Genomic DNA, 24,624 nt, shown 5'->3' on the forward strand with positions numbered 1-24,624 from the left:
GGATTACCATTTCCTACTCCAGGGGATCTTCAGGTCCCAGGGATCAAACCCACATCTTTTTTGTCTCTTGCATTGGCAGGCAGATTCTTTACTATTAGAACCACCTGGGATGTACCACCTTGATTCCCACAAGCAACCATGGGTGGTTTGAGGGAAAAAAGAATGCAGCACGCTACTGTGGAGCTAGGAGAAATGTGAAAGTAAAGTGAAAGTGTTAGTCGCTCAGTCCTGTCAGACTCTTTGCTACCCTTCGGCTCCCCTGTCCATACAATTCTCCAGGCAAGAATACTGGAGTGGGTTGCCATTCTCTTCTCCAGGGGATCTTCCCGACCCAGGGTTCCAACAGGGATTTCCTGCATTGTAGAAAGATTCTTTATCCTCTGAGTCATCAGGGAAGCCCTAAGGTTCAGGTAAAATGGGAAATCTGTACTGACTTCTAAAGCTTGTTGTTAATGGAACTTGAAGACCTGTGTTGCTATGAATGAAAACATATAAATACTGTTTATTGTGTACCAGCCATAATCCAGGCTCTGCGTAAGGATCTGGACATACAATGGAGAAAAGGAAATACATGATGCTGGCTCTCAGAGAGCTTTTCTTTTCTACTGTGGAAGTCTTATAAGAAAATACATAGTGCAAACTAACACCAGATTGTGTTAAATGGTTTTGCCACTGAATTATATGAGCTTGGGCAAATTACTTTAAGTTTTCAACTTCAGTTTCCTCAACTGTAAAGCAGAAATAATATACCCTACTAAATAGCATAGTTGTTTAGCTTAATTAGGGCTTCCTAAGTGGTGCTAGTGGTAAAGAACCCACCTGCCTAATGCAGAAGACTTAAGAGATGCAGGTTTGATCCCTGAGTTGGGAGGATCCCCTGGAGGAGGGCATGGCAACCCACTTCAGTATTATTGCCTGAGAATCCCGTGTACAGAGGAGCCTGGTGGGCAATAGTCCATAGGGTCACAAAGAGTTGGACATGACTAAAGCAATTTAGCACATAAGCAAGCTTAATTAATTCATCCATTCTATTAGCTCAGAAATGTTTTTGATTGCTGTCTGTTGGGCACTGTGCTATAATTGAATGATATGTGTTAAATGATTCTCTCCTTACTTCATGAAATTAATAGATTGGGCTTCTCGAAATAGGATTATTTGAGATAAGATATATGGGGCTAATAGCCTAGTGATCAAATGAGATATGTGTACAATGTACGATAGAGATTTAATTTCTTATTCCATTTGTCTATGGTGTACAATCCTCCATTCTTAATATTGTATAGTTGTATGATGGCAACTGAGTTAGGGATTCTGGGTTCTCACTCAGGCTTTAGCACAAAATTGATACAGTTTCTCCTTGCATTACTTCCCACGTCTGTAAAATGAAGGATCTGTTTACATTGGAGCTTAACAAGTTAAGGAAATATCTTAACTTTCCACTTCTCTTTATCTTGCCCAGACCAGTCAAAGTGAATGAAAACAATGTCGTAATATAATAATTTTATTGATGTAAAGAAAGTCCAGTATTCTAGCAATACTATTTGAACACTAGTGCCATCTAGTGGAAAATGTATACTTTTTTTAAACAGCATTTTCTGGGAAATCTCTTTGTAAAACAAGATTACTGATTGGTATCCTGAGAATTTTAGAGTAGTTAATTTTATTTTAGAACGAATGAAAGATTGGAGAGAACAAAGCCTGAATCAGAAATATTGGGTGATGCTGAGAAAGCAAAATTTCTTTACCATTTAATCATGTGAAATAATACCACATATTCAAGGAAAATAAGAAATTTACTTATATTATAAATTATAGTAAATAATTTTTTTACTTGTCTATTTTAAACAGATTTATTGCTATATAATTCAAATATATGATTCACCCATTTAAAGAATTAAGTTAATTGCTTTTTAGTATTCACAGAGTTGTGCAACCATCTCCACAGTTGTAGAACATTTTCATCACTCAGTAATGACAGATTTTTTTTATGTTCAAATCATATAAAGTCACATTTGACCATGAATCACATGGAAGTAAAACAGTTGAAAATTCTGAGATTTGAAAGAATGATTACTAATTTGTCTTATATTAGAGAAAAGGTATGCTAGGCCATTGCAGATTAAGAGAAATAAAACATGTAGCCTACAATGCACAATTATTAGAATGATAGACACTGAATTTCACATGAAATTCAGATTTGCCTTGAAATTTTTAATAAGTTCTTACTAATCTTTTTTAAAAGTGATCATATTGATATTGTAACTTATTTTTGAAATGCAAGGATAAAATAATAAATTATTGTCATTGCTTTCCAAAATTTCTCTAAACTATGATCTAACTACAATAAGACTTATTGGTTATTGATATTAGTCTTTGTGTGCTAAGTTGCTTTAGTCATGTCTGATTCTTTTCGACCCTGTGGACTGTGGTAATGACCACATATTTATGAACAGGCTCCTCTGTTCATGGGATTCTTCAGGTAAGAATACTGGAATGTGTTGCCACGCTTTTCTCCATGGGATCTTCCCAACCCAGGAATTGAACCTGGGTCTCCTGCATTCCAGGCAGATTCTTTACTGTCTGGGATGCATAATTATATATAATTATAATTATACATTATATCTGATTAAGTAAAAATGTTTTGCCTTATTTGCAAATTTTTACTGGATTTTAAAATATTTTCACTGATATTTATTGGTGATCAATTAGTAACTTTCAGATTGTTCTGCATGAATATGGTCCAGAGTCTCCATTTTCCCATCTATAAGTCTACAGGCTACTGATAATGTACACAAGTGCCTAACTTGGCATGTGGTATGCACTCAAGAAATGGTAGTCTCATTTTATTTCCTGAGTTTGGTCGTCTTTGAGTTTGAGATAATATGTAACACCAGATTTTTCTCTCTTTTTGATTCAATTTGATGACATACATCTTTTAAATATGTGGCTCACAGGACAGAACATATAGGTACCACTTAGTTTCATTCAACCATCTGTTAATTGTGGCTATTTAATTTGAAATTAATTAAAGTTAACTCTAAAATAATAAAAATTTCAGTTAGTCGCATGAGTCACACTTAAAGTGCTCAAAGTTACTTGCAGCTAGTAGACGGGGTCCACACTGAATATTTCCATCATAGTAGAAAGTTCTATTGGACAGCACTCCAGAGAATATGGGTAAATCTTGCACTTACCTAACACAAAATTTAATAAGCTAAATTATTTTAATATTTTTATTTCTCTGTTAATAGCCTTTACCACTCACATCTCACTGAGGTAATCGTGTAACCACAGGTGAACTACTTTCCCCCTCACGTTTTCCTAAACACAGCTTTGGCTTTCTCACCCGTCTGCCTTCAATACCCTCGTCTTCTTAAAGCTTTCTCAGTCCTCTCCCTTATATCTCCCTCCCTCGCTCCTTCAGGACGCATTCTCTGTTTCTATTCATGCTCTAGTCTGTTGTTCTTTTGGCGATTAAACAGGCAGCTTGCAACTTTGCTGTCAGTTCTTATTTATTGCACTTCTATGTAGCTCATTTATAATGATTTAACTTTTAATGTACTTTAATCTTGCCCCAGCTGGATTATACCTCAATGAAAATTGGAACTTCAGTTCAGAGTTTGTCCTTCCAAGTTGCTTGGCACAGCGTCTTGCCCCCAATAAGCACTTGCCTTATTCTTTTATTGACGTGATTTGATTCCCACAGTCAAACACTAATGAATCATTGATAAAATGTTGAGTTCCTACCTCAAGCAAGAACTGGTATTTACTGTGAATATACATAGATAACTCTTAAGTTAGGTAAAAGTTAAAGAAATAAACATTTTGTCACATTTAAACTCAATCAGTAACAACTCTGCAGTGCTAGGTTTTTTTGCTCCTGCGAGAGTTGCGTTCCTGCGGGATTTGAGGACCAATCAGCAGTGCCGACGGAGCCCCGCCTTCCATTGGCCGACGTCGTCCCAGAAGCACGTGCTGGGCTGGGCCAGCAGTACAGTCTTTGAGGCGCTGCTGCGGTATCGCCAGCGTTGATCTCAGGACAGACTGTGGCTCACAGCTGCACGTTGACGCTAAAGGTTCTGCAAGGAGGCAGAGGACGGAGCCACTGGCCCTGAGGTAAGTATGGGACTAGCTAGGAGGGAGTGGCCTGCCACCTCATGTGATCTGAACACCGTTATGGACCACGATACAATTTAGGCCTGGGTTCACTCAGAGACGGAGAAGGCAGTGGCACCCCACTCCAGTACTCTTGCCTGGAAAATCCCATGGATAGAGGAGCCTGGTAGGCTGCAGTCCATGGGGTTGCAAAGAGTCGGACACGACTGAGCGACTTCACTTTCACTTTTCACTTTCACGCATTGGAGAAGGAAATGGCAACCCACTCCAGTGTTCTTGCCTGGAGAATCCCAGGGACGGGGGAGCCTGGTGGGTTGCCGTCTATGGGGTCGCACAGAGTCGGACACGACTAAAGTGACTTAGCTCACTCAGAGAGGAGTATCCCAACCGTCCGGATAGTAAGAAGCTCTCCCTTAGTCCTAGCCAGGTGGGGCCTGAGTAGTCTTAAGTAAAACAGAATTCTGACTGTTTCTACCAGGGGCCTCGCTGCAGCCCTTCTGATTTCTGGATGGGACTGATTTTGAGCCGAACCTTCAGCCCATGTTTAGCAGAAGTCAGCCTCCAAAAGGAGGTGGTGGCATGCTGAGATTCAATTCAGTCGCTCAGTGTCTGACTGTTTGCGACCCCATGGACTGTGTAGCACGTCAGGCCTTCCTGTCCATCACCAACTTCGGGAGCTTACTCAAACTCATGTCCATCGAGTGCGTGATGCCATCCAACCATCTCATCCTCTGTCGTCCCCTTCTCCTGCCTTCAGTCTTTCCCAGCATCAGGGTCTTTTCCAAGGAGTCAGTTCTTCGCATCAGGTGGCCAAAGTATCGGAGTTTCAGCTTCAGCATCAGTCCTTCTAATTAATATTCAGGACTGATTTCCTTTAGGATGGACTGGTTGGATCTCTATTGCGGTCCAAGGGACTCTCAAGAGTCTTCTTCAACACCGCAGTTCAAAAGCTTACCTGAGGTTACTGATATTTCTCCTGGCAATCTTGATTCCAGCTTGTGCTTCATCCAACCCAGCATTTTGCATAATGTACTTTGCATATAAGTTAAATAAGCAGGGTGGTAATAAACCGCCTTGACTACTCCTTTCCTGATTTGGAACCAGTGTGTTGTTCCATGTCCAGTTCTAACTGTTGCTTCTTGACCTGCATACAGATTTCTCAGGAGGCAGGTCAGGTGGTCTGGTATTCCCATCTCTTAAAGAATTTTGCAGTTTGATGTGATCCACACAGTCAAAGGCTTTGGCATAGTCAATAAAGCAGCAGTAGATGTTTTTCTGGAACTCTCTTGCTTTTTCGATGATCTAGCAGATGTTGGCAATTTGATCTCTGGTGCCTCTCTGCCTTTTCTAAATCCATCTTGAACATCTGGAAGTTCACGGTTCATGTACTGTTGAAGCCTGGCTTGGAGAATTTTGAGCATTATTTTACTAGCATGTGAGAGGAGTGCAATTGTGTGATAGTTTGAACTTTCTTTGGCAATTAGGAGTTTGGAAAGCTGGATTCTTGTTCCAGGTCATAGGTTCAAGTACAGCAGATTAGCAAGGAGAAAGACTATAGAAACACCTATGCATGTGGTTCATAAACATGAAACGATTTACCCAGGGTCACATCTTTGTGATACATTCCACTCCAGTGTTTTTTCCCACTACAACATGCATAATCCCACTTAATTTTTTAAAATCAGTGTAGTATTCATCCTTAAAATATTCTAGTGAGCTTCTCTTTCCTCTTTCATCACTTCAGTTATATGGACTTCTTAGACTTTAATGGTATCTTAGTTGTTTTTTTACCACATTCCTCTTTTTATGGGCAAAATTAGAAATGTCAGTGGTATGTACCAGTATTAAAAAGTTTTTTCACTTACTCCTCGTTAAGTATTTTCACTCAGTTTAGCAGCTGCAGTGTGTCAGACATTATGTTCAACACAGGGTTGCCTCAATCACTCTTAGAAGGGAATTGTTGAAATTAAAAATCTAGGATTATAGATGTAATTCTCTCATCTTTCACCATCTCTCTCTACTTTTCATCAGCTTATGACTTGAAATGAGCTCTACGTGCTTCATTTTTCTCATCCATAAAAAACGGAGATGTTAATAGTATCTATCTCACATGGCTGGCGTGGAGATTAAATACATTAATAATGTGTACAGGCTTACACATTAGAATATGCCCGGCATTAAGTAAGCATGTGTAATTGCTTGATACTCTTATCTTGGTCTATTTAGTTTTAGAATTCGTTTTTGGATGAGTGATCATTCTCATACCAGATATCATATCTTTGTCTATTTCAGTGAGATATTTCTTCTTAGTTACTAAGTACTAGTAGAGTGCCAAATGATTATAAGACAAAATGACTTCCCTTGAGATCCTTCCTGGTCTTCTTGTGTCCTCCCTTGCTGCCATTGCTGAATCTACTGGTTTTAATGCACTTTGAAGAGGGATCTTAGATACTTGCACAGCAGTGATTAAAGACGGCAGCAGTGTTTTGTGTTAAATACTGATAGTTTGAACAGTGACAGTATATATTTTCTTAGTGACTTGCATGTAAAATCTGTGTTAATAAGCAAAATATTTTGTTTTATCCTTTTTTTAAAGTCTAGTTTCCTGAATTACTGGTAAAATTTAATTGGTATAAAAATCAATCTGATCTTTCTGCTTTATATAAAAATTGGAAAGAAAGTTTCCTTTAGTACTGAGATGACATTTGGGTTCTCGTAGATTCTTTTTTTTAGTTTATTTTTAATTGGTGGATAATTGATTTATAGTGTTGTGTTGATTTCTGCCATACAACAGCATGAACCAGCCATAAGTATACATATGTCCCCTCCCTAACGTTTTTGTATTACACAAGCTTTACTGGTGTAGTGAATACATTTTACTAAAGGCCATATGTTTGTTTTAGTGACTCAGGTTTTCCTCTCTATGTCCTTTATTCAAAGGTTCAGTGAATTCTGTACCTATACAGAAAGTTGATAGAACTCACCTAGTTAGAAATTGAATGCAGTATTTTGATTTAAGTTTGGAATTTTAAAGTAATCTTCTCTTGGATAAAGTGTTTTTCTTTTTTTTTTTTTAATTTTATTTTATTTAACTTTACAATATTGTATTGGTTTTGCCATATATCAAAATGAATCTGCCACAGGTATACATGTGTTCCCCATCCTGAACCCTCCTCCCTCCTCCCTCCCCATACCATCCCTCTGGGTCATCCCAGTGCACCATCAGCCCCAAGCATTAGACCTAAAGCACTGATTAACAGTTGAATTGTTTTGGATACTGCCCAAAGAAAACTTCTGTCCTCCCTTTAAGTGGATTATTGACACTGATTTGGGTTTCTACATAAGTGGTAGTGGTATTTTTAGTAGTGCTGGTAGTGGTAAAGAACCTGCCTGCCAATGCAGTAGCTACATCTCTTGCCAATGGAGAGACACAAGTTCGATCCCTGGGTCAGGAAGATCCCCTAGAGTGGGGCTTGACAGCCGACACCAGTATTCTTTCCTGGAGAATCCCACAGACGGAGGATCCTGGCAGGCTGCAATCCATCAGATCAGATCAGATCAGATCAGTCGCTCAGTCGTGTCTGACTCTTTGCGACCCCATGAATCGCAGCACGCCAGGCCTCCCTGTCCATCACCAACTCCCGGAGTTCACTCAGACTCACGTCCATCGAGTCAGTGATGCCATCCAGCCATCTCATCCTCTGTCGTCCCCTTCTCCTCCTGCCCCCAATCCCTTCCAGCATCAGAGTCGTTTCCAATGAGTCAACTCTTCGCACGAGGTGGCCAAAGTACTGGAGTTTCAGCTTTAGCATCATTCCATAGGGTCCCACAGAGCTGGACACAACTGAAGCAACTTAGCATGCATGCATGCACATGGTACATACAGATGAAATACTAGTTTCACTGTAATAGTTACTTGGCGTGCTAAGTCATGTCCGTTGTGTCCAACTCTTTGAAACCCCATGAACTGTAGCCCACCAGGCTCCTCTGTCCATGGGATTCTTTAGGTGAAAATACTGGAGTGGGTTGCCATGCCCTTCTCCAGGATAGTTACTTTAGTTAAACAGTATTGTTTTTTCAATATTGTCAGAATAACACAAACATTTTCTATTTCTCAATTGAGCTATGAAGGTAAAAATGTGCCTAGAACCTGTCAAAGAATTAGGAATTTTCATGATGTCTGTAACAGTAACTCTTATGTTGGAATCCATCCCCACTTCCACTGCCCCAGCACCCATTCTTCAAAGAACACAAGCTGCAGGAAAACAAAACCAAGGTACTGCAGTCATTAGCATTTTAAGCTATATTTGTTCAATAAGTTCAAATTATTTTAGTTTTTATATCATTTTACATGGATGAGGCATTTATTTAGGTACCCAGTAGAGTTTTTGGCAGTCTTAACAAAAGTATCTTTGTACAGAATTTATTGTGTATGTCTATCACCATAAAATAAAATCTTTCCTACTTAGGACCACGTATTTTCTGCTATGTATACTAATGCTGACTGAACTCAATATTGTTATTTAATTATTTTCAGGTAATGCTTGATTTAGTCTTGGTAGATTTGTTTACCACTTAGAGTGTAAAGTAAACATGAAATTATATATTATATGTATCTTGCCTCATTCCATATGTAGCCTCATTCTGCATGGTATTTTATAGTTTTGTCTATTATTGCAGGCATATAAGTACTTATAATAAACATTGTATTTAATCATCTTTCCAACTTGTTCTATCTTTATTTTTAAGTGAGGAAGTACCAATTTAGACATATATGCTTCACATAATTTTTTACACATGTACTTTTTGGAAGTGAAAAGAAAGAATATAATTGATTTAGGTAAATCACTATAATTGTCTGAAGAAGTGAAGTTGCTCAGTCGTGTCTGACTCTTTGCGACCCCATGGACTATAGCCTGCCAGGCTCCTCTGTCCATGGAATTTTCCACGCAAGAGTACTGGAGTGGGGTGCCATTTTCTTCTCCAGGGGACCTTTCCAACCCAGGGATTGAACCCAGGTCTCCCACATTGCAGGCAGACACTTTACCGTCTGAACCACCAGAGAACCCCATAATTGTCTGAAGGCTGACGTAAAACCAGGCTTATACCAATAGCAGTTTCTAAAGTAGCTATAGCTAGAAATTAAAAATAAATCTGATAAATGAGACAATTCTTTATAAAACTGAATGCTATGTTTGTGTTTTTGAGCACTCAGAATTCAAAGCACATGCTTTAAATTATATTTTGGTTTAATATCATTAATACTTCAGTCAAAGTGTTGAAATTCCTTTTTCTCCAGCTTTGCAAATCTGATATTTTCTTTGGTCTGTGGTTTTAATGTTTCATTGCAGAACAAAATGGCAGATGCTGAGGCAGGCAAGAAGATCTTTATTCAAAAATGTGCTCAGTGCCACACAGTGGAGAAAGGCGGAAAACACAAGACTGGTCCAAATCTCTGGGGCCTTTTTGGCAGAAAAACAGGACAAGCGCCAGGATTTTCTTATACCGAGGCAAACAAAAACAAAGGTAAAAGCTAGGCAGTTGTTGGAGAGAACCAGAAACTTTGTAGCAAAGAAGAAAACACAGGATTTGATATTATAATAATTTCCTAATTTGCAGTATTAAAAATGAAATCTACGTTTATATTACAGAAATATTAATGTATATCAAAAGATCTGTGTTTGGATAACTGGTCATGTTTTTATCAGCAAGATTAGCAATCTTCTGTAGCATTAATTTTTTGCCTATACAAGACACTTCATTTTTAGCAATACATTTATCTTGAAAAAGCATAAGCTGAATTTAAAAAATCAAATTATGTTTTAATGGCATAATGGTAGTTTTCTATTTCTGGTAGTGATTCTTAGCAGGGTGGAAAAGTATATTCAATTTGAAAAAGTATATTCAGTTATTTTTCAGCTTGAAAAAGTATAGTCAGTCATTTCTTTGTTGGATAGAAGGTATGTAGATGGCAGTTAATTTTAGGTTGAAATTAAAAATAGTTGCAAAAGACTGTAATACGTTTGCAAAGCAATTTATTACTCCTGGAGATATCTATATCTATATATATATTTATAAATATAGTTAGCATTCATTTAAAAAATAAAGTACTTCTCTGTTTTGAACTGTTCTTGGGATCTGAGCATTTCTTACTGGTCCAAATTTCATATCACTACTATACTACTGTTTGGAAAGATTTTTATTTTATTTTATTTTATATTTCTTTTTATTTTTCTAGTAGATGAAATTCACATAAATACAATTAGCCATTTTGAAGTGTAAAATTCAGAAACATTTACTGTATCCACAGTGTTGTACAATCACCACCTCTGTAGTTTCAAAGCTTTTTTGTTACCCCAGAAAAACCCTTGTACCCATTAAATAATCACTCCTCATATCTATCTCGTAACTACCAGCCTTTGGCAATCACTTATCTGCTGTCTCAATGGATTTCCCTACTCTGGATATTTCATATGAAAGGAATCATATAATATATGATCTTTTGTGTTTGACTTCTTTTGCTTAGCATATTTTCATTGAAATTGAAGCATATATCAGTACTTTATTACTTTTTTATGGCTGGGTAATATTCCATTGCATATATATGTGTGTCTGTGTGTGTGTATATATATATATAATTTTTTAAATTCATTTATCAATTGATGGACATTTGTATTGTTTCTACCTTGTACCTATTTTAAGCAGTACTGCTGTGAACATTTGTGAAAAATTGTTTGTTTGAATCCCTGTTTTCAGTTACGTTAAATCTATACCTAGGAGTGAAATTGCTGGATCAGTTAATAACTTTTTGAGGAAAAGTCAAACTGTTTTCCCGGAGAAGGCAATGGCACCCCACTCCAGTACTCTTGCCTGGAAAATCCCATGGACGGAGGAGCCTGGTAGGCTGCAGTCCATGAGGTCGCTAAGAGTCTGACATGACTGAGCGACTTCACTTTGACTTTTCACTTTCATGCATTGGAGAAGGAAATGGCAACCCACTCCAGTGTTCTTGCCTGGAGAATCCCAGGGATGGGGGAGCCTGGTGGGCTGCCATCTATGGGGTCGCACAGAGTCGGACACGACTGAAGTGACTTGGCGGCAGCAGCAGCAGCAAACTATTTTCCACAGTGGTTACACCATTTTTCTTTTCCATCGTCAATGGAGGAGGATTCTTATTTCTCTATATACTCACCCACACTTGTGATTTCCTTTTCTTCTCTTTTACTGCCGTTTTAGTGGATATGAGGGCTTCCCAGGTAGCTTAGCAGTAAAGAATCTGCCTGCAATACAGGAGATGTGGGTTTGATCCTTGGGTTGAGAAGATCCTTGGGAGAAGGAAATGGCAACCCACTTCAGTATTCTTGTCTGGGAAATCCCATGGACAGAGAAACCTGGTGGGCTACAGCTCATGGGGTCTCAAAAGAGTTGGTCACAACTTAGCAACTAAAAACAATAGCAACAGTGGGTAGGAAGTAGCGTTGGTGACTTTGCTTTGTATTTCCTTAATGATCCATAATGCTGAACATTGTTTTATGTGCTTGTTGGCCATTTGTATATTTTCTTTGGAAAAATGCCTGTTGATATTCTCTACCCATTTTTTATTCGAGTTGACTTTTTGTCAGGTTTTAAGAGTTCTTTCCGGGTGGTACAATGGTAAAGAATCTACCTGCCAATGCAGGAGACACAAGAGACATATGGTTGATCCCTGGGTTGGGAAGATCCCCTGGAGTAGGAAATGGCAACAAGACTCCAGTATGCTTGCCTGGAAAGTTCCATTGACAGAGGAGCCTAATGGGCTACAGTTCATGGGGTCACAGAGAGTTGGACACGACTGAGAGGAGCCAGAGATCAAATTGCCAACATCTGCTGGATCATGGAAAAAGCAAGAGAGTTCCAGAAAAACATCTATTTCTGCTTTATTGACTATGCCAAAGCCTTTGACTGTGTGGATCACAATAAACTGTGGAAAATTCTGAAAGAGATGGGAATACCAGACCACCTGACCTGCTTCTTGAGAAACCTATATGCAGGTCAGGGGGCAACAGTTAGAACTGGACATGGAACAACAGACTGGTTCCAAATAGGAAAAAGGAGTACGTCAAGGCTGTATATTATCATCCTGCTTATTTAACTTATATGCAGAGTACATCATGAGAAATGCTGGACTAGAAGAAACACAAGCTGGAATCAAGATTGCCGGGAGAAATATTAATAACCTCAGATATGCAGATGACACCACCCTTATGGCAGAAAGTGAAGAGGAACTCAAAAGCCTCTTGATGAAGGTGAAAGTGGAGAGTGAAAAAGTTGGCTTAAAACTCAACATTCAGAAAATGAAGATCATGGCATCTGGTCCCATCACTTCATGGGAAATAGATGGGGAAACAGTGGAAACAGTGTCAGACTTTATTTTTTGGGCTCCAAAATCACTGCAGATGGTGACTGCAGCCATGAAATTAAAAGACACTTACTCCTTGGAAGGAAAGTTATGACCAAATTAGATAGCATATTCAAAAACAGAGACATTGCTTTGCCAACAAAGGTTCGTCTAGTCAAGGCTATGGCTTTTCCTGTGGTCATGTATGGATGTGAGAGTTGGACTGTGAAGAAGGCTGAGCGCTGAAGAATTGATGCTTTTGAACTGTGGTGTTGGAGAAGACTCTTGAGAGTCCCTTGGACTGCAAGGAGATCCAACCAGTCCATTCTGAAGGAGATCAGCCCTGGGTGTTCTTTGGAGGGAATGATGCTGAAGCTGAAACTCCAGTACTTTGGCCACCTTATGTGAAGAGTTGACTCATTGGAAAATACTCTGATGCTGTGAGGGATTGGGGGCAGGAGGAAAAGGGGACGACAGAGGATGAGATGGCTGGATGGCATCATTGACTCAATGGACGTGGGTCTGGGTGAACTCCGGGAGTTGGTGATGGACAGGGAGGCCTGGCGTGCTGCGATTCATGGGGTCACAAAGAGTCGGACACGACTGAGCGACTGAAGTGAACTGAACTGAGTACACATGTGCTGCACTGCACTGCAAGAGGTGTCCATGTATTCTGAATATTAAACTCTTATCAAATAAGTGACTTGCAGTTTTTTTCTCTTATTCTGTAGATTGTCTTTGTTTTTAAAAATAATGTCTTTTGATGAACAGTGGTTTTTAATTTGTATGAAGTCTGTTTATTTTTATTGTTGATGTTGCTTGTGTTTTGGATGTTAAATCTAAGAATCTATCACCATATCAAAGGTCATAAAGATTTACCCTATATTTTCTTCTAATAGTTTTAGTTCTTACATTTAGGTCACTGTCTTACCTCTAATTAATTATCATTAAGTTTTTATATAGAGTGAGGTAGTGGTCCAACTGTATTCTTTTGCATGTGGTTATTTAGTTGTCCTTGCACCATTTGTTGAAGGAATTCATTCTTTCACAGTTGAATGGAATTTACTCGCTTGTTGAAAATCAGTTGACCATATATGTTAAGGTTTACGTCTGGACTCTCCGCTCTCTTCCATTTGTCTGCATGTCTGTTCTTGCAGACATACAGTAGTGAAATGCAGCCTGTTGCCTTTCTGTTCTTATACTACTGCCACACTGTTTTGGTTATTGTAGCTTCCTAATACATTTTGAAATTCAGAGGGATGAGCCCTCCAACAGTGTTTTTATTTTTCAGTATTTTTTTGGCTTTTCAGGACCCTTTGTAACTTCCTGAGTTTGAAGATCATTTTTCCATTTCTGCAAAAAAGACCTATAGAATTTTGATAGAGATTGCATAACATCTGTAAATTGTTTTGGCGAGTATTGCCATTTTAACAGTATTAACATTATATTCTATAAACATGGGATGCCTTTCCAGTTTTTGGCATGGGTGTTCAATCAGTTGCATCCGACTCTCTGTGACCCCATGAACTGTATCCCACCAGGCTCCTCTGTCTATAGCATGTTCCAGGCAAGAATACTGGAGTGAGTTGCCATTCCGTACCCCAGGAGATCTTCCTGATTCAGGGATGAAACCCATGTCTCTTGTGTCTCCTGCATTGGCAGATGGATTCTTTACCACTGCACCACCAGACAAGCCATGTTGATCTTGTACTGTGCAACTTTGCTAAATTCGTTTATTATCTCTAGTAGATTTTTTGTGATTCTTTAGCATTTTCTATGTAGAGAATTATGTCACCTGTGAATAGAGATAGTTTTGCTTCCTTCCCAACCTAAGTAGCTTTTATTTGTCATTTTTTCCTAATTGCTCTGGCTAAGACTTATGGTAGAATTCTGAATAGCTCTGGTAAAAGTGAGAATCTTTATCTTGTTCCTGATCTTAGAGGGAAAGGGTTCCATTTTTTACCTTGAATATGGTGCTAGCTCTAGGTTTTCCATAAATTCTGTTTTCCATGTTAAGCAAGGTCCTTTCTATTGCTAGTTTTCTGAATGTTTTTTCTCATGAAAAGGTTTTGGATTTTGTGAAATGCTTTTTCTGTGTCTGTTGAGATAATCATGTGTTTTTTTTCCCCCTTTTGCTCTATTAATGTTTGTATTATATTGATTTTCCTGTGTTGAACTATTCTTGCATTCCTGGGATAAATCCCAATTGGTCGTAGTGTGTAGTTCTTTTAACAGTGCTGTTGAATTTAACTTGCTAGTACTTTGTTGAAGATTTTTACATAAGAGATAATTGGTTTGTCATTTTCTTGTGATGTCTTTACTTGGTGTTTGAAGAAGTTTTAAATATAGATTATTGGAAGTTGCAAATCCTTTCATTAGTGATTTGAATTTAGTACTAAAAATTTACTTAATAGGTTTTATACTGCTTATATAGACAAAATTGGGCTTCCCTGGTGGCTGAGTGGTAAAGAACCTGCCTACCAGTGTGGGAGATGAAGGTTCAATTCCTGGGTTGGGAACATCCCCTGGAGAAGGAAATGGCACCCACTCCAGTATTTTTGCCTGCGAAATCCCATGGACAGAGGAGCCTGGCAGTCTACAGTTCATGGGGTTGCAAAAGAGTCAGATACGACTTAGCAACTAAATGACAACAACAACATAAACTAAATTACCTTACTTGATTGAGCTTTGGAGACCATGTTGTGGGAGAAAGGCTTTAATATGGGTACTTGGCATCTTGTGTACTATTTTTTATTTTTGAGTGCACAGGTAATAGCTTGCTTTTTGTCGAAAGAGGGATTCTACTTATTTCAACCTGTATTAATGTTTCTAGTAAGATAGTGTTTGGGGTTGGTCTCAGCCTATTGCATTTCTTAATATGATTGCAAGGTGCACTTTAGCAACAACATCAGGAAACTGGAAAAAACAAAGTTTATTACTCACAGGTCCTTGAGGGTGCACAGCATGCCTGGGGCCACACAGTGTGGTCGCAGGTAGAGAGAGAGCATGGGCTTAGAGTTTTGCTTTTATTGGGGTTGAGGATGGGTTGCCTAGGGTTTTATGGGTTCACTCTTTACTGGTGAATTTAAAATATAAAAGCACGAATTAAAGCATGGGAAGGGAAAAGCAAGCAGGTCAGTCAAATAGGTATGTGGGTCTACCAGAGCTTTCTGAAGAAAGGGAACTTCATGAGTGGGCAGCCTGGCTCTCCGTCTACTTGTGTAGTTGTTGCTCAGTCGCTCAGTTATGTCTGACTCTCTGTGACCCCATGGACTGCAACATGCCAGGCTTTCCTGTCCTTCACCATCTCCTGGAGCTTGCTCAAACTCATGTCCGTTTAGCTGGGTGATGCCATCCAACCAAATCGTCCTCTCCCATCCCCTTTTTCTCCTGCCTTCAGTCTTTCCCAACATCAGAGTCTTTTCCAGTGAGTTGGCTCTTAGAGTCAGGCGGCCAAAGTATTGGAGCTTCAGCTTCAGCATCAGTCCCTCCAATAAATATTCAGGATTGATTTCCTCTAGGATTGACTGGTTTGATCTCCTTGCAGTCCAAGGGACTCTGTGTAGCTGGTAGTGCATTTATTCAAAATGTGTATATTTGAAGGAGTTGCCTCAGCGATTGAAAGCTTAATGTTCAGCACTTATATTACAATCAAAAAAATTAATTGTGAGTTACTTATACTACAGGTAGATAAGATGTAGTGAAATTTTTGTTATCTGGCATTTTGGAGAAAGAGACCTTATGGATAGTCAAATGGTTTGAGTAAAAGGAAATTAACACATCTAGATTGCCAGCTTTTTCTGTGCATATGTGAAAGTAAGATACTTTCCATTTTCTCAAAGCCTTGAGAGCAATGCCATTTAGTAGGATGGAAAAGTGGCAAAGCCATTTGTTCCTAGACTTGGGTTCCCAGGCAAACTCTGATGAGGCGGGAAGTATATGCTAAGTCTGTTTTAGAGCAGTACTGCTACATCTTAGCATTGGAGGGCAGCAATAGTTTCCTAGGGCTGCTGTAACCAAGTACCATGATTTTGGTGGCTTAAAATAGTGGAAATTTATGGGTTCATAGCTCTGGAGGCTAGAAGTGTAAATCAGGATGTTGGCATGGCCATGGTCTTTCTGAAGCCTGAGGACAATCCTCCCTTGCTTCTTTCTAGCTTCTGGGTGTTTGCCAGTAAACTTGGAGTTTGGGGCCTTCAGCTGCATGACTCCAGCCTCTGCCTTCATTGTTACCTTGTCCGCATGTGTCTGTGTTCACATGGCCTTCTAGTAAGGATACTAGTAATATTGGACTGGGAGACCTATCCTTCTCAGTATGGCCTATCTTACTTTTCAGTTGTGGTCATTACTAATCACAGCTGCAATGACCTTATTTCCAAACAAAGCCACATTCTGAGGCTCCAGAGGTTTGGGGTCTCAACACAGTTTTATTCAGGGGACACGGACAAAAAACGACCACATATATATAAAATACATATATAGACAATTGATAAAAATTCTTATATTAAAGCAACATAAAGTTTAATCTTTGTCAAGTCAAGGGTGTTTATCACCTTTTTAAAACATCTGTGTAGTTGTTACATTACTTACATTGGGCTAAGTCGCTTCATTTGCTTCTCTTTTTTCAACTCCATGGACTCTAGCCTACTAGGCGCCTCTGTCCATGGGATTCTCTAGGCAAGAATACTGGAGTGGGTTGCCATTTCTTACTCCAGGGGATCTTCCCAATCCAGGGATCAAACCCTTGTTTCTTAGGTCTCCTGCATTGGCAGGTGGGTTCTTTACCACTAGTGCCACCTGGGAAGCATAGTTGTTTTAATACAATATTATTGTATTTAGTATATGTAAAAGTGCTGGTTAGTAGATATTCAAATTTGTCTGGTCTTTATGTCAGGTTCTTGGGAGGGATCTGTAAAACATTGGAATTTCCCAGTGATAAGAGGGTTTGCCCTGGTGGCTCAAACGGTAAAAGAATCTGCCTGCAATGCTGGAGATCTGGGTTCAATCCCTGGGTCGGGAAGATCCCCTGGAGTAGGGGATGGCAAGCCACTCCAGTATTCTTGTATGGAGAATTCCATGGACAGAGGAGCCTGGCAGGTTATATATAGTCCATGGAGTTACAAACAGTCAGACACAACTGAGAGACTAACGCATACACACACACACACACACACACACACACACACGAGTGTCTTTGTTTTTCAACGTTGGGCCTTGGGATTGCAGCCTGAATTTATGCTGATGAGAAAATTCAGTAGGGCTCTTGATAGGGCTGGGACTGGCCAAGCTGGAAAGACCAACTCTTTGATTAGAGAATTGGGACTTTGGGCTAGGTGATAGCAGTCTAATCTCCAGGTATAGAGGGTAGGGGCTGGAGATTGAGTTTAGGCACATGGTGAGTGATGCAATCAGTCAAGTCTATGTAATGAAACCCCAATCAAAAACTCTGACCACTTTAAACTGGAAGCTGTATTTGAGCTTCCTGTTTGATAAGCACATCCGTGTACTAGAAGGGTGATGAGTCCTGATTCCACAGGGCCAGGACCCCCTGTGTTTGTGACTTTCCCAGAACTCACCATATGGGTCTCTTCACTTGGCTGGTACTGATTTGTATTGTTTATAGTAAAACTGTGATTTTTAAGTAGTGCTTTCCTGAGTTCTGTGAATTGTTTTACTGAATTATCATACCTAAGGGGGTCCTGGGAACCCTTAAATTTATAGCCAATTGGTTAGAAGTTTGGATGGGCTGGGTACCCTGAACTTGCAGTCTTGTTGGAAACTTTGGAGTCTGTGCTAACTCTAGACAGTTAGTATGAGAATTGAATTGCACTTATTACAGTAAGTCTTAAACTTGCATTTATTGTTTGCATTTATATGGCTCTCTAACTTTTCAAGTAATATTTTTCTATAGTGTCTTTATTTTATTATCCTCTTATAAGAACAGTCAACTTTTAAAGTTCTGATTTTTAGAACAGTTATTATTGTCCCTCTAGCTGCCAAAACTCTTTCTTTTTAACATTTTCTTTATTAATATTGATTTGAAATCATATTAAAACTTATTACAAATATATCTTTTATTATAGGCTATTGTCAAAGATAAAAGCTTATAAGGCTTGGCTTTAACATTATTTAACAATTAGAAATAAAATTTTTCCTAAGTGAGATTGTTTAAGTAGTATTTGTGACTTACTTGGGCATATAATATGAGTATTTGTTAGTTTTAATAATGAAATAAGAATGATAAGTAGCAGAATGAAATTGGACTCTCTTGTATATTACTGACAAAAATTAATTTGAAATGCATTAAAGATTTAAACATAAGACTGGAAACTATAAGACTCCTAGAAGAAAACATAGGGGAAAACTCTTCCATATTGGTCTTGACAGTGGTTTTCTGGATATGACACCAAAGGCACAAGCAAAAAGAACAAAAATAAATGAGACTATATCAAACTAAGGGCTTCCTTGGTAGCTCAGCTGGTAAAGAATCCACTGCAATGTAGGAGATCCCAGTTCGATTCCTGGTTTGGGAAGATCCTCTGGAGAAGGGATAGGCTACCCACTCCAGTATTCTTGGGCTTCTCTGGTGGCTCAGTTGGTAAATAATCTGCCTGCAATGTGGGAGACCTGGGTTTGATCCCTGGGTTGGGAAGAGCCCCTGGAGGAGGGCATGGTAACCCATTCCAATATTCTTGCCTGGAGAATCCCCATGGACAGAGGAGCCTCGTGGGCTATAGTCCATGAGGTCGCAAAGAATTGGACACAACTGAGCAACTAAGCACAACACAGCACATCAAACTGAAAAGCTTCTGAACATCAAAAGAGACAATCAACAAGATTAAAAAGCACCCTACTTAATGGGAGAACATATTTACAAATCATGTATCTAATAAGGGGTTAATATCTAAAATATGTAAAGAACTCATACAACTCAATAGAGAGAAAACCAAACAGCCAAATTAAAAAATTTACAGAGGAAAAGAATAGATATTTTTCCAAAGAAGATACACAGATGGCTGACAGATACATGAAAAGGTGGCCATCATCACTAGTAACCCAGTAATGCAAATGAGATTGTTACCTCACACCTTTAGAGTGGCTGTTATCAAAAGACAGGAAATAACAATTATTGGCAGGGATGTGGAGAAAAGGGAACCCTTTGCACTGTTGGTGGGAATGTAAATTGATGCAGCCACTGTGGAAAACAGTATATAGTTTCCTCAAAAAGTTAAAAATATAACTACCATATGATCCAGTAATCCCACTCCTGGGTATACATCCAAAGGAAATGAAAATAGAACCTTGAAGAGGTATCTATACCTCCATGTTCATTATAGCATTATTTGCAACAGCCAAGATATTGAAATGACATAGAGTCCATTAATGGATAGATGAATGAAGAAGTGCTATTTATACACAATAGAATACTATGCAGCCATGAGAAAGAAGGAAATCCTGCTATTTGCAACAACTTGGATGAATCTTGAGGGCATCATGCTAAGTGAAATAAGTCAGACAGAGAAAGACAAATCCTGTATAATATCACTTATATGTGGAATCTGAAAAAGCCAAGCTTAGAAAAATAGAGAGTAGAATTGTAGTGACCAGGGTGGGGAGTTAGGGTAATGGAGAGATATTGGTCAAAGGGTACAAACTTCCAGCTACAAGATTAACAAGTTCAGAGGATCTAATGTATAACATGGTGATTATAGCTAATAATCCTGTATTATATACTTGCGAGTTGCTAAGAGAGTATATCGGAGAAGGCAGTGGCACCCCACTCCAGTACTCTTGCCTGGAAAATCCCATGGATGGAGAAGCCTGGTAGGCTGCAGTCCATGGGGTCGCTAAGAGTTGGACACAACTGAGCGACTTCACTTTCACTTTTCACTTTCATGCATTGGAGAAGGAAATGGCAACCCACTCCAGTGTTCTTGCCTGGAGAATCCCAGGGGCAGGGGAGCCTGGTGGACTGATGTCTATGGGGTCGCACAGAGATGGACACAACTGAAGTGACTTAGCAGCAGCAGAAGAGAGTATATCTTAAATGTTCTTACTACAAAAAAGAAATGGCAATTATGTGATGGGGTGGAGTTTTTTGCTCTTGCTATGATGGTAATGAAAAATCAATATATAAATGTATCAAATCAACCTATTGTACACCTTAAACTTAGAGAATGTTATACGTCAATTATATCTCACTGCTGCTGCTGCTGTTGCTAAGTCACTTCAGTCGTGTCCGAGTCTGTGCTAAACTTTTTGGCTAGACTTAAAATAATTGGATGATTCTTTTAGTTCCTCAAGATTTTGTATGCTTTGTGTTGCATTATTCTTTGAAGAAATCTGAAGCCAGCCTGACTGTTTTCCATTATAAGTTAATCGGTTTTATTTTTATTTTATTCTTTCCCCCCTAAATTTCAGTAAAATTCTCATTAAAAATTAGGAACTTATTGGGTTGTGTGTAAGCCTTGATTCATTTGTTTCGGAATTTCCTGGGATATGTATTCTTTCAGTTGGTAGACTCAGAACTTTTATTTTTGAAAGTTTTCTTGCACTACATGTTTTAAAAATTTTATACTTTTTCATTTGTTTTTTAAAGAAATGTTGCTTGGGCCATCAGTTGTACATATTTTGGATGTCTTTTGTCTGCATATCTTCTATAACTTATTTTTCCTTTGATTGTTTTAAACTTTTAATTTTTTTCATTTTGTTTTTTTATCAATACTTTCAAGCCTGAGTGTGCTATCAGCAGTGTCTGTTCTTTTCGCTGTCATTTATGTCTTCTGTTTTTATCATTTTCTCCTTGACCCTTTGTAGTTCTGCTATAAATCCTTGATTTGTAAAGATCTTTTTTGAATCCATGGGGATGTGGTCATGATTTTTCTGATGATTTCTGATGTGTATGTTTCATTTACCTTTTGGTTTTTTGTCTTTCTGCTGTTGTGTGTATGTGTTTTTAGTGCTCTTTCATGCTGATTCCTTTTTAATTACTACTCATCTTTTGATGAGGATGATTCATCAGGATGGGTATGTGCAGAAGGTCGGTAAGAGTGAGGGTCTGAGCTTTCCATTTGGTTATGAAGTCTTCCTTACCCACAGTTATGTTTTAGAGATATGTGTATGTGTGAATGTTGGCTGGGGGATTATTTGGCTCTTCAGCTGACCAAGTCTGGTAGTTCCAGGGTTACCCAGTACCTTTCTCTTCTATCCTGTAACAAGGTAGAATCTTTCTTTTAAAGATGTGTTTTCTTCTTTAATCCTGGCTCCCCTGGCCCTCCATGATATCAAATTGAATTTAGACTTTCAAAGCCAGTCAATATATACTGTACTCTTTTGGGGCCAGAGCGTCATGACTCTGCCCCTTAGGATTTGTCGCCTATTCTGGAGAACTTTTGTCTTGAAATTAGTGACAAGTGTCCTCTCACTCTGGTCCAGGTTTTATGTCTGTGGTAGTTTTCTAATTGTATCAAATTTGTGAGGTACTCCCTCAAGAATTTTATTAAAAGTAGAATTAGCATTTCTATTTCTCTTTGTTCATGTTCTTTTCAACTGGTTTCAGAAAGGAAAAAAAGTTAGAGGCAACCTTTTTCTCTGGTTTTAAAACTGGATTCCTGAAGTCATAAATTTTTGGTAGGGATCTAGACGGAGGCAGCTTGCTATGATTGGTAAAAAACCAACCGAGCAACTCCCCACCCCAAACATGGAATTGAGTTACTAGTCACAGGTTCCTGACTCTGTAGCCTTGTCATCTTAAGGTAAGTTATTATTCTCTCTTTGGGTCATCATTCACTTATCTGCAAAATGAGGATTTGGGTCAATTGACCTCTAAGATCTTTTCTAGAATGAACTCTGTGACTCTAGGAGGATGGCACAACATGTCTGGGTTGGTGGTTCATTGGTGTACCTTAGATGATCTTAAACAGCATTGGATTTCTGTAAGAAACCCAAACAGGAGACCACCAAAGGCCAATTTTGGAATTTTCTTGTAGGTCAGAAACTGTAAGTATTTTCGGTTATAATAGCATTCCTATTGAGTCCAAAAGTAAGCTTTTGTTCTCGAATGTAGATCACATCAGTAAGTAAGTTTTATAAATGTAATTATGCAAACTTAAAACTTATTTTCACCTTTATAGGCATTATCTGGGGAGAGCAGACTCTGATGGAATATTTGGAGAACCCAAAGAAATATATCCCTGGAACGAAAATGATCTTTGCTGGTCTTAAAAAGAAGAGTGAGAGAGAAGATCTTATTGAGTATTTGAAACAGGCAACATCTTCATGAAATGTTCTTGCAACTTAAAAATTATTAGTTATAAACCAAAATTTTCCAATTTCATGGTTTCCAATTTTACATGTTTAAAAAATTCATATTTGATCTTTCTTGATCAGCCTGTAAGTAAGTTTAACATTTTAAAATAAAAGTTGATATTTTTGATTGTGTGTAACCTACTTATCACATGCCCTTCGGAGTCTGAAGTTGATTTTGTCTGGTTGCTAAGGATGCGAGCAAGGTCAGGGTGGAGGAAGAGAGAGAAGGAAACTGAAACTTACTGTTCTTTAGTCGTCTCTACATGCACAAAATATTTTATAAATCTAGAAACTACCAGTGATAATGGAAATAGTTTCCACATACTTATTTCTCTGCATTTTAAATGTAAATATAGCAGACATTAGGTTTAATTTTCATTAAGTTGTTTTGATTATATGTTTGCTTTTTATTATGAACAATACTTAAAGTAACTTTAAGGAAAAAAAAGTAGGGAAAATAAAGTCAAATATGGCAATGGCATCCCACTCCAGTACTCTTGCCTGGAAACTCCCATGGATGGAGGAGCCTGGTGGGCTGCAGTCCATGGGGTCGCTAAGAGTCGGATACGACTGAGCAACTTCACTTTCACTTTTTCACTTTCATGCTTTGGAGAAGGAAATGGCAACCCACTCCAGGGTTCTTGCCTGGGGAATCCAGGGGCAGGAGAGCCTGGTAGGAGGCCGTCTATGGAGTCACACAGAGTCGGACATGACTGAAGTGACTTAGCAGCAGCAGCATGATCTTATCTAGGAATGTTATTGGGGAAAAAATTGCAATTGTTGACCATCAGTCCAGTTCAGTTCAGTTTACTTGCTCAGTCATGTCCAACTCTTTGTGACCCCATGAATCCCAGCACGCCAGGCGTCCCTGTCCATCACCAACTCCCGGAGTTCACTCAGACTCACGTCCATCGAGTCAGTGATGCCATCCAGCCATCTCATCCTCTGTCATCCCCTTTTCCTCCTGCCCCCAATCCCTCACAGCATCAGAGTCTTTTCCAGTGAGTCAACTCTTCGCATGAGGTGGCCAAAGTACTGGAGTTTCAGCTTTAGCATCATTCTTTCCAAAGAACACCTAGGACTGATCTCCTTTAGAATGGACTGGTTGGATCTCCTTGCAGTCCAAGGGACTCTCAAGAGTCTTCTCCAACACCACAGTTCAAAACATCAATTCTTCAGCGCTCAGCTTTCTTCACAGTCCAACTCTCACATCCATACATGACTACTGGAAAAACCATAGCCTTGACTAGACGGACCTTTGTTGGCAAAGTAATGTCTCTGCTTTTTAATATGCTATCTAGGTTGGTCATAACTTTCCTTCCAAGGAGTAAGCGTCTTTTAATTTCATGGCTGCAACCACCATCTGCAGTGATTTTGGAGCCCCCCAAAAATAAAGTCTGACACTGTTTCCACTGTTTCCCCATCTATTTGCCATGAAGTGATAGGGCCGGATGCCATGATCTTAGTTTTCTGAATGTTGAGCTTTAAGCCAATTTTTTCACTCCTCTTTCACTTTCATCAAGAGGCTCTTTAGTTCCTCTTCACTTTCTGCCATAAGGGTGGTGTCATCTGCATATCTGAGGTTATTGATATTTCTCCCAGAAATCTTGATTCCAGCTTGTGCTTCTTCCAGTCCAGCATTTCTCATGATGTACTCTGCATACAAGTTAAATAAGCAGGGTGTCAATATACAGCCTTGATGTACTCCTTTTCCTATTTGGAACCAGTCTGTTGTTCCATGTCCAGTTCTAACTGTTGCTTCTTGACCTGCATAGAGGTTTCTCAAGAGGCAGGTCAGGTGGTCTGGTATTCCCATCTCTTTC

The 24,624-nt window shown here is 39.0% G+C and overlaps 1 protein-coding gene across 2 annotated transcripts; it reads left to right on the forward strand.

Annotated features, from left to right (window-relative positions):
• The first annotated feature begins 3,795 nt into the window (after positions 1-3,795).
• LOC139185816 (cytochrome c 2) lies at positions 3,796-22,904 on the forward strand. 2 transcript variants are annotated; one of them, XM_070799006.1, is made up of 4 exons: positions 4,050-4,116; positions 8,348-8,392; positions 9,468-9,642; positions 22,627-22,904. In XM_070799006.1, exons 3-4 carry the CDS (start codon positions 9,474-9,476, stop codon positions 22,773-22,775), a joined length of 318 nt encoding a protein of 105 aa, XP_070655107.1. In that variant the 5' UTR covers positions 4,050-4,116; positions 8,348-8,392; positions 9,468-9,473; the 3' UTR covers positions 22,776-22,904. The 2 variants fall into 2 exon arrangements, with proteins under 2 accessions (XP_070655101.1, XP_070655107.1); XM_070799000.1 differs by lacking the exon at positions 8,348-8,392 and having other exon boundaries at positions 3,796-4,116; positions 22,627-22,902.
• Positions 22,905-24,624: the final 1,720 nt, after the last annotated feature.

This window comes from Bos indicus, chromosome 2 (assembly GCF_029378745.1).
Source record: "Bos indicus isolate NIAB-ARS_2022 breed Sahiwal x Tharparkar chromosome 2, NIAB-ARS_B.indTharparkar_mat_pri_1.0, whole genome shotgun sequence".
Classification (NCBI taxonomy): domain Eukaryota; kingdom Metazoa; phylum Chordata; class Mammalia; order Artiodactyla; family Bovidae; genus Bos; species Bos indicus.

Bases quoted from the DNA above. Each gene is read 5' to 3' on its own strand.
- LOC139185816 (XM_070799000.1), top strand. From the start codon at position 9,474: ATGGCAGATGCTGAGGCAGGCAAGAAGATCTTTATTCAAAAATGTGCT. The intron at 9,643-22,626 runs GTAAAAGCTAGG...TCACCTTTATAG, and splicing joins CGAGGCAAACAAAAACAAAG to GCATTATCTGGGGAGAGCAG.